This window comes from Prenolepis imparis, unplaced genomic scaffold (genome assembly GCF_030444845.1).
Source record: "Prenolepis imparis isolate NDT839.2.m4 unplaced genomic scaffold, iyPreImpa1.0 SCAF_13, whole genome shotgun sequence".
Classification (NCBI taxonomy): domain Eukaryota; kingdom Metazoa; phylum Arthropoda; class Insecta; order Hymenoptera; family Formicidae; genus Prenolepis; species Prenolepis imparis.
Window position 1 is genome coordinate 12,368,602 of NW_028141171.1, and position 15,754 is coordinate 12,384,355.

A 15,754-nucleotide genomic window follows, 5' to 3' on the forward strand; every position below is an offset into this window, starting at 1 on the left:
AATAAATTTTTTTAATAAACGAGCTGCGCGCACGCGGTTAAAATTTTTTGAAAATTACCCATAAATAGTATATTATAATATATATAGTTTATATATAGACAAAGCATCAAGATCAAAGTCAAGATCAAGGTTTTATCCGTTAAAATATTGGGAATAGCATAAAATAGCTTTGAAAGTGCAAAATATTGTGTGTGTGTGTGTGTGTGTGTGTGTATGTGTGTGTGTGCGCGTGTGTAAAATTGAATTTTTCAATTAAAATTATTTATTCTCTTCCGCATATTTATACTTTTCATTATTCGGTGAAAATTTCTAACATATGTGTTAATTTCATCAACATACGAGCCCCACTCATCGCTTAGAGTTTACCAAGAGGCGCCAGCACCTCGTACTTATCGCTACAAATACATGAATAATGGATATGTTATTTTGAGTAATTTTTTTTTTTTTTTTTTTTTATTCATCGACCAATTCCCAAAGCATCAGAGCAGCATCAGTACCGCCGACGGTGACGATGTTTTGATCATTGTAGAGGAATCTGGCGCAGGCTACCAATGAACTGTACACTTTCTCCTCGATATACTCGGCCTTGGCATTGGTGCATGGATATTTGAAGAGCCGAAGATAACCTTCGGCATCGCCGCTTACCAGCATATCATGTGCCGCTGATCTACTGGAGGTGGTGACAACTGTGGTCAGTGGATAATAACGATTGTTCCATTGTCCTGCGAACATAATCACAAAAAGCCCGTATAGATGTAGTAGTTGTAATATAATAGTCCTGTGATTTGAAAATCTATAAATAGCAAAAAAGTTTACATAAATAAGGTAACAAAACTAATACGATACAAATAATAATGCATAACAAATCCATATTATGACTATGTTCCGTTTTAACTGATAGATTGACATCACATATAAATAAAACTATATGTATCTCCTCCTCTTTTCCTATTCTCAAGTTAATGCTCCAATTATCTTTTGTATATCTATGTATATTTAGAATATAAAAAAAACTAACCAGAAACCATATAACCAACGGTGCAATTATGAGTGTACCACTTGATGTCTTTCATGACTAAAGGGCTCTTTTCTGATGATAGCACCTTGACATCCCCTAGAAGAAAATGCATTTGAATATACGCGAATAGAATTATAATATATTCTTTTTTTATTATAAAAATTTTCTTTTTAACCTAATGTGTTACTTTATTGGCAATATACATATATACTATATACTGCTATATAATGCCAGTTACTACATATTATAATTATTATACATATATACTAACATATGTATATATTATTAATATATATTTTAATCATATATAAAAATAATAATGCGCAATAATATATATATATGTAATACAATATAATGTGCAATATATACAAATTTACAAATTAATAAAAAGTGACTGAAAAATATTAGTGCATCAATTTTTCTAATTCTTTCTCTTTTATATTTTATTTTATATTCTTTTTTATTTGATCTTTATCAGTAAAATATATTGTAACGCTAGAACTCACACGATCTATATCTGTTGTCTGTACTATATATATCGAGAAAAACCATAAAAACCATAATAAAAATAAACAGAACGTCTAACAATATTTTGATAGTACAGAGTAAAAAAAAAGTAAAAATAATGACCATATCTCTTTCTTTTTTTATTCACACTGCGTCACAGTATGTAGTTATACTGTGACTGCATGATATTCGCGGAACGATCAATTTGTATGATTATAGATACTCAGAGTGGTTCTAGCAGAACTAACTTTTTTTAGACAGATGAGGACGATTTCATTTTCTTTTGTCTTTCCTCTCTTTTTTCCCTACTTTTTAGACTTTGTGCTTAATCTATTATTTTATTACGTCTGTGACAAGAATAAAAAGACATATTCGCAGACAGACGGATTTATAGCCGTATAAAGCATATGTACAAAGAAATGAACTAATTACGCATCTAATATAAAAAACGCAATATATTCTTTGCATTAGATATATATATATATATATATATATATATATATATATATATATATACACACATAATTAGTTATTTTATAATTAGTCAATTTTGCTATGCATATTATGTTATGTTTTATACTTTTATGCAAATTCGTCTGTGAATATTCCTTAAAGTCAATATCGCAACATGATAGATGACTCACAGAATACAAGATCATAATCTTGAGTGACAGTTTGGAGAAAACGGCTGTCAGAACTCCAGTCGAGTTGTACCAACGGCTGTGTGCCGCGGATTTTGTTACTCTTCTTATATGAAAATCCATCCCTAGATACTCTAAAGAGATATACGCTGCCGTTTTGAGAACCCATAGCCACAATTTCTCCAGCTAGTCAGACAATAGGAAAATATTGAGATTATTCTGATATATTCTCAGAAAGAGATGTAACTTGCATATAGCATTGTAAAATTAAAGACATGTTAATTTAGATGATATAAAAAAATTTAAGACCGCTTTATTTTAAAAATATTTTTAAAAAATTAATATTTTGTGTAAGAAAAGAAGAAATTGCGAAGACTCTGAACTCTGAACCAAAGACAGATAAAAAATAAATACGATAAAATAGCTTAGACACAAGTAAGAACTATTCAAGTAAAATATTATTGTTTTTGCAAAATTTTATTAAATTTCTTAAATTTTTAAAAATGTTTGAAACATTTAACAAGTTTCGAAGTTAGAACGATTAAAAAAATACCAAATTAATACTTATGTCGTACTAGGATTATATCCGATGCAAGATAAAGGCGATCCGCATACTCTAAGAGTTGCTACGGCTGCGCCGGTATCAGCTGCTAGTACCAAAAGATGACCTTCGGATGACCCTGCCGCTAATGCCACGCCGAATGGGTGAAAGGCTATGCATATGCACTCGAAACCCACCTAAAAACCCATAAAAAATATGTGCTATATACAACTTTAAATTATATATATATCTAAAAATCTGTTCTTTTAAACTAAAAACATATAATAGAAAGAAAACACACGAAATACTTCGTTAATTTTGATTCCTTTTGGTAGAAGTGATAACAATCCTCGACAGTATCATTTGTTTCAAAATTGACGCTTTGTTACAAGTAAAACATATCTTTTTCTATAGACGAATATAAAATAAGCTTGGACTGTATATTGAAAGAAACAATAATTAATAAAACTCGACGATGTTGCTGTCTTTTTTAGATCGCATTTGAAATGTCAGAGCTTTTTCCACAGCATGTATAGAATTCAAAAAATGTTATTACCTGCGTGGTCCACAATAGCTTGTGTCTTCGCCAGAGAGCAATATTTTTGTCATGTCCCGCAGTAGCAAAGACCTCATCATCAGGATGAACCGCCAAACCCCATAGTTGTCTGCCGTGACCAAATACAACTTGGTTGAATCTTCTCTGCAAAGAACCCTCAAGTATGTTGTTTCGTGTAGTTCCCACATAAATATTCCCATCATTTCGTCCAGGACGTTGCGGATATATACTGCGGACTCCGCCCACCGATTCTGGCAACTATAATGTGAAGTTAATTAATGATGTTAACTTTGTTTGAATAAAATTTGCTTTTTGAAGGATAATTGGACGATTTTAATTTATTTTATTGGTCAATTTGTCATTAAAAGAAAAAAATATTGATTTTATTAATAAAATATTAAATATTAATCTAATGACATATTGAAGTCATCTTTACTCTAGTAGCTCCCTTTTTTATTATAATTTTTAAGATAAAAAAGAACGGTTAAATTTTTTTCTATATATTTACAATAATTATAGCAATTTGTAAAATCGAAAATTAAAATCAAAATTTTCTTAATTATTATATTAATTGAGAAAATAAGATATATATATATATATATATATATATATATATATATATACAATATAATTTAAAAAATTAACATTCTTTATAAATTTCTCAGAATGCTATTCCACAATTTTATTTTGAAAATCGAAATAAATACAATATACCTAACGTATTTCATAACAGTCACGTAGTAATTGATCAATTTTATGTTGTGATATTGCGTGAATAAATTTCTTTCTATAACTTGGTTTATTCTCACCTTTGTATCGGTAATGCGTTTATAGTTCTGTAACGAATCCCAAGCGGCTATTTTTCTATCTTTTTCGCCACCGGAAAGCAATGTGCCTTCCGATAACATGACGAGGGAGCTAATGCCCTTGTTGTGCGCTTCAAATTCCATTCGCACAAAATATGCCCCATCCGCATCCACCGAATATACCGTGATGAAACCGTCACTATCCGCTGTGACGACATCACCATCTTGCTCGAACTGAATACTTGTCACATGTGTACGAGATGGCTAAAAATATCAAATCATTTTTAAATTATATGAAAATTAAAAGATATATAAAAGTTCAATTATAAAAATTATATATAATATTATATAAAAATAGTTTACTATAATTTATACAATTAATAAATATAATGAACACAATCTAATTAAAATTTTTTATTATTCTACTATTCATAAATTTTTTAATTTTTATGAATTTTTTAATAAATATATTTTATGTGTGTGTGTGTGTGTGTGTGTGTATTTGACAAAAATATTGATCCCTATTAAAATATTAACTTTAAATTTGTAAGCAAATTCTTTTAGATTATAGATTATAGATTCTACAGTATCAAAACATTAATAAAGAATTACTAGAGAATTACAATATTGAATGTTTAAACATATTTATAAAATTGAATGTTTAAACATATTTATAAAATTGAATGTTTAACACATAAATGTCACATTAATTTACCGGTTTAATGATATCGGTTCGCTCAAAGAAACCATCTTTCCGCCGATTCCAGAAAGTCAAATGACCACGCCCATGCGTTATTAAAAGATTATCGTCCAACGGATGAAATGCCGCCCCCGTGAGTTCTTCTTGCATGGTCTAAATAGATTGCATATCATATAATATATTCTCGGATAAATTTATATATACATAAATATAAAATACCACGTTCGTGCATTTAGTGAATAAAAGATAAATTTAATAAATAGTGATAAAATGTAAATATATATTTATAGTATAAATATTATTAATGAAATACTGATAAAAATTTTATATAAAGTACAATAATAATAATAATTGATAAAAAAATATTGATAATATAACTGATGTATTGTATTATAAAAAAAGGAAAAAAACTTACAGCGACCTTGCCTAATAAGTGACCCCATTGCCACTGCCATACCGAAAGTATGGCTTCTCGTCCGGAATCCACGGCGAGTACATAACTACCACCATTCTATATATGTCAAATAATTAGAAATTTACACAATGTCTCTCTTAATTAGTTATTGATTATTAATTATGGATCGTAAAGGATGTATTTTTATTTGAAATAATTACCAATTGTGAAAACGCTAGAGCGGAAACGCCCATCTGAAATTCGGTCATACCGAATACGTATAAGGTAAGAAGGGTTTCCGTCGACCATATACGAACATGCGACTGTGCCTTTCTGTGCCTACCTGCCTTTTGACCTGACGCAACGAGTTCTCTACTAGGATGAACCTAGAGAATGATGGTATTTTGATTAATAATGCTTAATTAAATATATAATAATTATCGGATTTTAATAGCAGTAAATAATTATTGGAAAATAGTCAGGAAAGGCTGTCGATGCGTAAATATCATATTTAAACAATACGGGCTATTAGTTTCAAGAGCTAGACGCAGACAGTAATGCGTTATTTTCAAGAAAGAATTAATTTTCCATCGTCTGACTTTTACATTAGCTCGTTGAAATCTGAATATGATTATTATTGGAAAAAATTAATTCTTATCATAAAAATCAATTAATAAATAAATATGTTCGCGGACAATCAAGTTTATTACTCTTATTCTATGGGCAGTATATCTTACCAATTCGTAATATACTTTTTCCCGAAGCGGAAGCGTTTTTCTCTTGGAATTCAGTTTTCAATTTATCTTCTTATCGCGTAGCGATTACTCACCTCCATGCACGTAATATCTTCCGTGTGACCGATATAATGCCGTTGCGCACTCTCTTCTCGATCAAAAAGAATAGCCACAGCTGCGACATAGTACAATAATTCGCCACTGGGTAAAACCCAAAGATTTCTGCGAGTATCGGTTCCTCGATAACCATAGACCCACTCGAGTTGTAACTTTTTTTCAGGCGGCGAATTGTCTACTGGCGGTAAATGGGAAGGGGGATAGAACGATCGTCTAAGCCCCCTGATCGTCACTTTGGCTGGTTCTTCGCGTAACACTTCCACAACACTGTAATCTGTCAATGATATAACATATAACATGTCCTATTTAATCCTATTTAAAGTACAATTTCTTTAGAAGAAGAAAGAGATTTGATCAAAAATAGAGAAATATCAAGCAAATCTCGGAGTATTATTTCTTTTTCAAGCAACTTCTATAATATTATATAGTTTTTTTCAAGCAAGATTTATTGCAATAATAATTACTTTTTTTTATGATGCCTTTAATAACTTTAATCAAGTCTTTTCTTTTCTTTTGAGGGTTTTTCTTGGTGAGGGGGGGGGGGGGCATAGAATTACTTTTTTAACAATACAAAACTTACAATTATAAAAATAATTTTTATGTTATTTGAATTTTTGTATAAACTTTTATTAGAAAGTGATACGTTTTGATTGAACTTGATAAGTTTATTTTCTTTTTAATTTCTTTTGTGTGTTTGAATAATTTTCAAAATAACTTAAGTAATTTCAAAAAATTTAATTTAATTTTACTTTGTTTTATTATATGATAGAACAATCTATAATTTTCTATCTCTTGACAATCAATCTTTATAGTATATAGGTATATTTCCAAGATACATATCAATCGTTTCTTCAGTATTCAAATGTCGAGATAATAATCGTCATTTTACGTTAATTCAAATCTGATGTTTGATCTTAATACAGTCTTAAACAATCTTAGCTCAATTTTGAACACGCAGTCTAATAAAAACTTAAGGACATACATCTTTTCAATATTTAAATCGCGTAAAGAGTAGCAATAAGATTAGAGAGCTGATTGGCTTATTAATTATTTTCTAGTGACGTATATATAGTTTTACTGATTGAAAAAGGGAGATATAAATGTAAAAAATGTACGCCTAATTTGTTCGTTATTAATATTGAAAACTATAGTAATGTGAAACTAATCCGAATTAATGAGAACTTTGATCGATTATGAAAATAATTCATGATTTTTACCGTTTACTCGAATAACTTCGGAATCAGGCGCGTATAATGCTCGAGGTCTGCTCTTGCTGCGAGCCCTTCTCTGACGACTAATGTCTTCTACAACAGTAGGTGGTCCACGTGATCTCGATCTTCGTATCGGGGATGCTGTGATACCACCGGCCATAACGAGAGCCGATCCAGTACCCAGATAAAACGTATCCATATCTGCGAACTCGTTTCTCAGCTGTGAGAAACTTCTCACCTAGCAGCAAATTATATATAAAATTTTTTTGTTTCGTATTACAAATTATTATAACGTAATAATAAACAATAATAAATAATTCAATTTAATTGAATTCAATATTTTATGAAATTTTATTGTATGTAAAATAATTCTAAAAGCTTCATTTTCAAGCTTATACCTTTATAAAGTAAATCACTATCACGATAATCAAGCGCGTGTTACATATCGCATTCAAGTGACATAATTTTTAAAAAAACTTTAAAAAAATGTTTTTTTTTTGTGATACATTTTGATTTCTGAATTTACTTATACAAATGACATATCGAATTAATGAATATATGTAAGAACAAAATATATACATATATGTGCAATTAAGACCCACATAATGTGTTATTGATTCATATAAATATCAGAAATTATATTATAGATACGTAATATATATATATACATACGCATATAATACATACATATACATATGTACGCACGTACGCATACATAAAGAGAGAGAAAGAAAGAATTGGCGGGGAAAGGGGAGGGGGGAGAAACAGAGAGAGAGAGAGAGAGAGAGAGAGAGAGAAGTCGATAATGTGCCATTCGTCGAAGAAAATTGGCCTATTTGAAATTCATATATGATCGTGACCTGAAAAGATGGATCTCTGACCTTTTTATAACACGTGGGGGTACGTTCGTCCCACTTAACGTCATATAATCACCTTCTGAAGAAATGTACAACTATATGTAAAAAATATATTGCGATGTCAAAAATCTGACTCGGTGTCGTAATGCTTGATATTATATGTACTTTTTCCATCTTCTTTGTCTTATGTTCTAAATGATATGTATTTTAATATTAATAATTCAATAAGTCCATATTTTTTATAAAAACAGCATATTCAATAGTTTTAATTAGAGCATGAGGAGTACGAAAACTACAATGATTGCAAGTTTTCGCCACCTCTCTACCAGTTCCATATTGATTTGACAAATCTATATATCGCGCCAACTTTTGTAGGAATTTTGGTTGAATATATATTTTGCAATATAAATGTAAATCATCCTGTCAACATAAACCTAATATATAACTTGAAAGAGAAAAATAGATAAATTTTTTTTACGAAACTACAAATAATACGAATTTCTCAATTTTTTTTTCAAATTTACACACATTAACTTGAAAAAATTACAAATAAATATTTTTTACAAAAATTAAAATGTGCTAAAACATCGTGTCACTTTAACGCGATATGTATGTAATATTCAATTATCGAAGGATTTATTCGGAAGATTTATCTTAAAAGAGTAGCCTCTCTATTTCGTATATACGATAGCCTGATATACGGCATGATGTGATATAATATTATTTTTAGATATGATGCTATATAATACATAATACTCCTTGTGTGCGTGTGTATGTGTGTATATATATAAAATATGAAAAACATAAAATATAAAAATTTCTCTTGAAGGTGACTTATGAGATGTATAAGCAATAACCTTATTTCTTACGATCTCGAGTGAGAACTGACCCCGTTATCGTCACGCTTCGAGTTTTACCCCCCGTCACCCGTTTTACCTCTGCTTGTAGCGCGCTATGCATATTTATGGACTAACGTCGCTTTCAAACTGACTTTACAAGTACGACGCCGATATCTCGGATTTACATACAGCTTTTTTCTTTTTTATACTTTCAAATCACGCATTCTTTCTCAAATTTTTTAAAACATATCGACCATGTTGTTTTGCTTAAAAATTACGAAAATATATATTACATTACCTCTTGTCCCGAAACAGTGAACATTCTCTTGGCTCCGTTCATCTTCAATACTTGTCCAAGATCTTCTAGAACTTCCTCGAAAGGTTGCGATGTGCGAAGATTCAGTAAAACTCGACACTAACAAGTTAAATTAGTTTAAATCAGAAGTTGGATTTATATATATATATAAAAAATTATATCGATAAGTGTAAGAATTTAAATCCAAATAATAGTAATAAAACTAATAAACTATTGGTTTTTGTAGTTTTATTATTCATCTCATAATACATTTTCTTCGTACCATGAGAATATTAATTACATAAAGTATAAATATTTACGTTTTTCTCTTTTCACTTTTCATTTTTATAACACGTGCTATCCTAATGTCCAACCAAGTTAATATTAGACTTATTATTATCATTATTTTGGATTTATTTCAAGAAAACAAGCCAAAAAAAAGCTACTGTTTGTATCTTAATTTCACTATAAAAGATTATTTATTTAATATTAAATAAATATTAAATAAAATAATTATGTATGCGTGAACGTACGTATATGTGCACATCAAAACAAAAAAAAACCTTTGTGACTGCTGCGTTGTCGATTAAAATAAAATTTAATTAGAAATATGTATTAAAATATTATATTTACTAAACATAAATTCAAAAAGCCAGTTTTAGGCGAATATAAAATAAAAAAAAATTAAAATTAAATTACATCTAAGAATTGAGTAAATCAGTAAGTAATAGAAAAGTTACATTATAAAAAGAATTATAACATAATTGAAGTTAAAACTATAATTTATACAAAATGGAAAATTTATTTATCTAAATATATAAATAAAATACATCATTAAAAAAAAAGATTAAAAATTTAATTGCGCTTTTAGAGGAAAAAATGTGTTAATTTATTTACACGTGCCATTGAGATGGATCATATAAAAACCGTACTTTTAATACCTAATACAAGATTTAAGACACTAACATTTAATACACTAATTAATCTCCATTGATGATACCTGTACAGTATGATCATGGTTGTTGACAATACGAATGACACGACCCGAGGAAGGCTTTCCACCGCCAGGGGGTGGTGCTTCTTCGGTGATGGAAGCTTTCCGACTAAGACTCGGCACCACTGGTGGTCTACTTTGCCATCCTCCAACTGCACCTCCGGTCCCGGTGGCACCGCTTCTACTGCCTCCACCGCCTGCCGGGCTTGTATACCAAGTGTTATTTTTCTTCCCATAACTGGCCGGCTATTGTAAAAAATTATCATCATTAATGTCATTAATCATTAATTTTTAGGATGCTTTTCATTCAGTAAGAAAACACAGATAGACAGTGTCACACAATTGAACATAGTGTATGGGTGCTATTTACTATTTAGACACAAATGTTTCAATTTTACTCTACAGCTGTGTGTCGAGTTATGTCATCTTATTTCGACTTATATAGAAAAGCACCTATATACAATTGATACTACAATACATCATAGTATGTCGACTGGGTTGCTTAAAGGGTGAAAAGCACCCTTATATATTTATGTTACATTATTGATGTTAAATTGTTGAGATATAACAGAGAAGATAAGATTCCTTCTCTTATAGTTTGTTATATTATTATTTTTATATGTACCTACATAAGTTTAAATTATAGGATTTTTAAAATTTTTTTCTCAAATATTTAAATAAATCTGATAAATGTCGCATAAATATTTGGAGAACCTGCATCATGTCGGCCGGCAGCGATATCACTTCAAAGGAATCGCTCATTAACACGACAAAACTATCTGTCCAGCAACTGGAGTCTTGATTACAAGATTCAAGTTCCGAGTCGCTACAAAAGTCCGCTTTTTCTCGTCTGACGTCAAAATCCGACTCCAAATCGTCCGACCGGGACGAAGACCGGGAACTTGCCGACTCAATTGTGAACTTTAATGAACCCGTTTCCAACCCTGAAGGTTCACTTACTTCACTGTTTTTCAACCTTCAATGTCGAATGTACGATCCACAAACTCACATGATCCAAAAAACTATTAACATTTCACTGCTTATCTTGTGACTTTAAAAATCTTGAATTTTCAATCTAATTATGATTTTGATTCTTCCGAACCTTAATAATCTTAATAATCTTCTACGAGCACCGAAAAGAACACCAAAATATTTTGTTAAGCATATAGAAGAGACAGGCTGAAAAAGATGTATTATGATGAAAACTTTGTGAAGCGATAAAAAATCTAAAGAAAGTTTACAATCGCGATTCACATGATTCAAGACTTTTCATTACTTTTCATTTCATTGTTCATATTATGATCTTAACAATATTTAATCTTCAATTTTTAATTAAAACAATTTCAATCTCAATTTTTAATAACTTTCTGTAATCAAAGATAAAGAATGATATCTTCTTACTGAGAAAATTGAAGAAATTGTGCAAGAAGCTGTTACAATAAATGTTTTATAAAATAATGAAACTGACAATGAGTCCACTTTAGTCACGAATGTAATTTAGCAAATAAAGAAAAAAAAATTTTTTACATCGGTTTCAAGATTAAATTTATCAAATTCAAAAAGCAAAAGTTGCGATGACGCGATTTAATATAAAAGTCTATCGCAATTATCTTCTCATCAATCTAGAATTGCGTGACACGATTGCTATTTCTCTTCCGAATATTGACGGAACGGGCCACTCTTGGGCTGGTGCAACCGCGACTGTGTTCAATGGACGACTACTGAGCCAAGTAGGTGGGATAAATGTATTGAAGAACTAGGGTGCTGCAACATCCCCTACCACACCTCTCCACTTTACGAAGGGCTACCGTCGCTCAAGGACAACCATCCCCTGACCCTTCACCTCCTTTTCCATCTTCTACGCCTCTCTTCTTGCTTCGCCGCGAGCAGTAATATTAATTCAGAATGCTGATTCCAGAAATCACACAAGGAAATCACGGCTATTCCCTTTTTGCATCTGTTTATGATTTTTAATGAACGCATTGCTTCTTTACAACTTGCTTCGATTAAACGAAATTGTAAAATGCAGGTTTGTAATTACAAAATATTTCAAAGCCTTTGATGAAGTTTTTCATAGAATTTCATAATTTTCTTGAATAATTTAATAGGTTTTTATTTTAGTTATTAGTTTTCATTATGATCAATTGAAGAATGTACACAATAAGGAAAATATATAATTTGATGGCTCGAATTTTGCGTTGTAATTATATATTATATAGATTTGTGTGTGTGTGTGTGTGTGTGTGTATTTGTATGTTTCTTTATTGAAATAATCCACACTTGATTTGTTCTCTTTTATACCGCCTAAAATCCTTTTTCTACTAAATCGTTTAGTAAGAAACTTTTTGTTTGGCATAATAAATTATTTATTGAAACTTTCTCGCTAAAAGATTTATTAAAGCTACCTCATTAAAATTATTTCTTCTTTATACGAATTTTCTATATTTAAGTTTTTTTCTTACAAATCGATTTATTTTTGCTCGGTTTTTTTCTTTTATTAACAGATCTATTAATATATCAAATCATTGTTTCTCTCTTATTACATCTTTTATTGAAATCTTTTTTTTTATATATTATTGAATTATCTATTAAAGTTTTTATTCTTCTGCTAAATCGCGTTTGCATAAATTATATCTCGTTTATTGAATTTCCTGCTAAAATATATTTTTTATATTATTTTATGCTAAAAATTATTATTAGTAATCTTTAACAGAGATTAAAGTTTTACAGATTCAAACTTTAATTAAAATATCTTAATAGCCTATTAAATATAGGTACATGTATATCAGCTTAAGAGAGGAAACCAGTGTAACGGCTGAGAAAAAGGCTATTTTTAAGAATTTTTTTCCAACAAATAGTTATTTTTTTTCAAATCACTGTATTAATATCACAAAGTACATAATTTGAACTACTTTTTGTGAAACTTTCATTAAAAAATATTAATATTTAATAGCTACAATAGTCAATAGTATGAGCTGTCTCAAAAAAGTATGAGATTATACATATAGCTTCAGTTGTACGTACAGAATTTTCAATTGAATAATTAATTTTTTTATAATATTAAAAAGGTCAATTTCTCACCGATTTTTGAAACTTTCCTTTAAAAGTACGCCATTATGTAAAAAATTTTTTTTTTAATCCGTACGTGTAACTGAAATTATTGTCACGTATATTTTAAGAAAATACTTGTCTCTTTTTGTTTTAGAGTTTTCGTTGACCTGCTATGCATACGATCGTTTAACTCGTTTAATTTTTAAAAAAAGTAGTTTAAATTATGTACTTTTGTGATGTTAATACAATGATTTAAAAAAAAAAATTATTTGTCAGAAAAAAAATCTTTAAAAATAGCCTTTGTTTTAGCCTGTAGCATTGGTTTCCCCTGTGTTTATCTCGATAAAAGGTAATAAAAGCAACGGCGGAAATTAAAGATATCCACACCTTTCTAATTTTGATTCCCGGGGAAGCTCAGCCCATGTTAAAGCACTTAACTTGATTGACTAACTAAGACCAATACTAAAAAGTGCATATATCGAAGAAAAGAAAAAAGCTAACGAGGTTAATAGTCCAATAAACTCAGTTATGATCTTGAAGCACGCATTTTATCTCACTAATAATAAGATAAAACTATATATAACACTTTCTATCATAATTATTTATATTTATAGAAACAAATTATGCGATTAAAAACATATCTTATCAATATTCTTAAATATTTTTATATATTAGCAATTATATAATTTAAATGTAATTAAATTATTAATAAACTACAATATTTTTTAATGAACCTTTTTAAAAGATATAAGAGAATTTTCATTTTTTAAAAATATACATTTAAAATGATTTAAAAAAATAAGTTTAATTAAATATAACAAGCTCAAAATTTTTATATTTATTTCATTATTTAATACTTTAATAATAATTTCTAACTTTATGCTTAGAATCTTTAAGAAATTCGAATAAATAATTTTAAATAAGTTTATTTAAAACAAAACTCAATAAAAAATATAACAAATTGCCATAACAATATGACAGTTGCAAATGTTTTCCATCGGTTGAAATTATTGCGACTCTCTCTCTCTCTCTCTTATCTGTAAATAATTATTTAAAAAATACAACTATTACTTGATAATCAATCAATAACTTGTAGATATATAAAATATCAATATAAAAAATATCAGATATAATATAATTTATAATCAGAAAGAACTATGAAAATTTCTTATTCATATTATTTATTGCATACAAGAGTTTAATCTTCGGATGACGTATTACATATTATTATTAATATAATAGCCCATTCGAAATTATATTAAAATTTGATTTTCATACTTTATGAAATAAGTTTTTAAACCGAATTTTTATTCTACTATATGTATATAAGGTGTGTGTGTGTGTGTGTGTGTGTGTGTGTGTGTATAGTAAAATAAAAGTTCGGTTTAAAAACTTATTTCGTAAAGTGTGAAAATAAAATTCTGTGTGTGTGTGTGTGTGTGTGTGTGTGTGTGTGTGTAAAGCATTACACATATTATTACATAATATATATATTATGTAATAAATTCTATTATAATCCTTTTTCTCTTTCTTATTTTAAATAAAATATTGAATCTTCTCGTAATAAATATATTTTTATTATATGCATATAGATAAGTATAATGCGCGTAAAAAACAACAATATAATTATATCAATCGCGTGCAATGTTTAGATTGATTATAAACCTGAAAAAAGCTAGAAAAAAATCACGCAGTTGATAAGCCGCAAATGTAAATCTTTTCGATAAACCTCAATGTCAACCCAAATGTGTGCTTAAGAATTCCTTAGATATCTCGATAGATTATGAAAAAGCCTTATATATACATATACATATATATGTATATATCAATGCTTTAAAATTCTTAAAAACTAGAAATAACCTGAAAATGTAATATAGTTATAGAAAAGTAATTTCTTCAAATAGTAAAAAATATGGATTAGTTAAAATTTTGTGAGATACAAACATACTTTTTGCATATTTTTCACGAAAAAATATGTATATTTAATTAAATTTAAAAAAGATTTACATTCAAACATTACGTTACTCTCATATTCAAGCTCATTTTTTAAAAATTTGTATTATATTAATGAAGAAAATGTATTACATACTTTTACTTATTTTTTCACAAAAAACAATTATTTTACTATATTTTATTATAATATATTATATACTATGTATATAATTATTTGCATGCGAATATTCATTTATAATATTTTATTAGTATATATTATGTTTAATTATAATTGTTATTAATTTCATATTATTATTTTTATAAAATAGATATACATATTTAAATCTTTTTGTACATTACATTATATTATATTTAATATACATTCGATTTTATTATATTAAATTACCATTTTTTTATAAACGTTTATACAAAATGTTCAATGTGTAATGAATAAATCTTTTAAAAATTTTTCAAGTGAGTAGTGCCGGTTGACAATCTCCCTTAATTGACATTATTACGCTGATGTGACGAGTGATATACACAAATGTTACAAAGTAATTA

At 28.5% G+C, this 15,754-nt stretch overlaps 1 protein-coding gene across 3 annotated transcripts in view; it reads right to left on the reverse strand.

The window, feature by feature from the left end:
- Positions 1-434: 434 nt before the first annotated feature.
- Positions 435-15,754, reverse strand: part of Dcx-emap (Doublecortin-domain-containing echinoderm-microtubule-associated protein) — a 34,545-nt gene continuing 19,225 nt past the window's right edge. The window contains exons 1-14 of one of the 3 annotated variants that reach the window (XM_083053012.1): positions 10,925-11,353; positions 10,217-10,456; positions 9,220-9,336; positions 7,232-7,463; positions 5,993-6,288; positions 5,385-5,549; positions 5,185-5,280; positions 4,785-4,922; positions 4,073-4,333; positions 3,264-3,521; positions 2,742-2,904; positions 2,170-2,352; positions 1,019-1,114; positions 435-722 (exon numbers count right to left, since the gene is read on the reverse strand). In XM_083053012.1, coding sequence (XP_082909138.1) covers positions 454-722; positions 1,019-1,114; positions 2,170-2,352; positions 2,742-2,904; positions 3,264-3,521; positions 4,073-4,333; positions 4,785-4,922; positions 5,185-5,280; positions 5,385-5,549; positions 5,993-6,288; positions 7,232-7,463; positions 9,220-9,336; positions 10,217-10,456; positions 10,925-10,972 — 2,562 coding nt within the window. In that variant the 5' untranslated portion in view covers positions 10,973-11,353 and the 3' untranslated portion in view covers positions 435-453. Of the gene's footprint in view, positions 723-1,018; positions 1,115-2,169; positions 2,353-2,741; positions 2,905-3,263; positions 3,522-4,072; positions 4,334-4,784; positions 4,923-5,184; positions 5,281-5,384; positions 5,550-5,992; positions 6,289-7,231; positions 7,464-9,219; positions 9,337-10,216; positions 10,457-10,924; positions 11,354-15,754 lie in introns of those variants that run through there. The other 2 variants (XM_083053010.1, XM_083053011.1) reach the window with 2 other exon arrangements.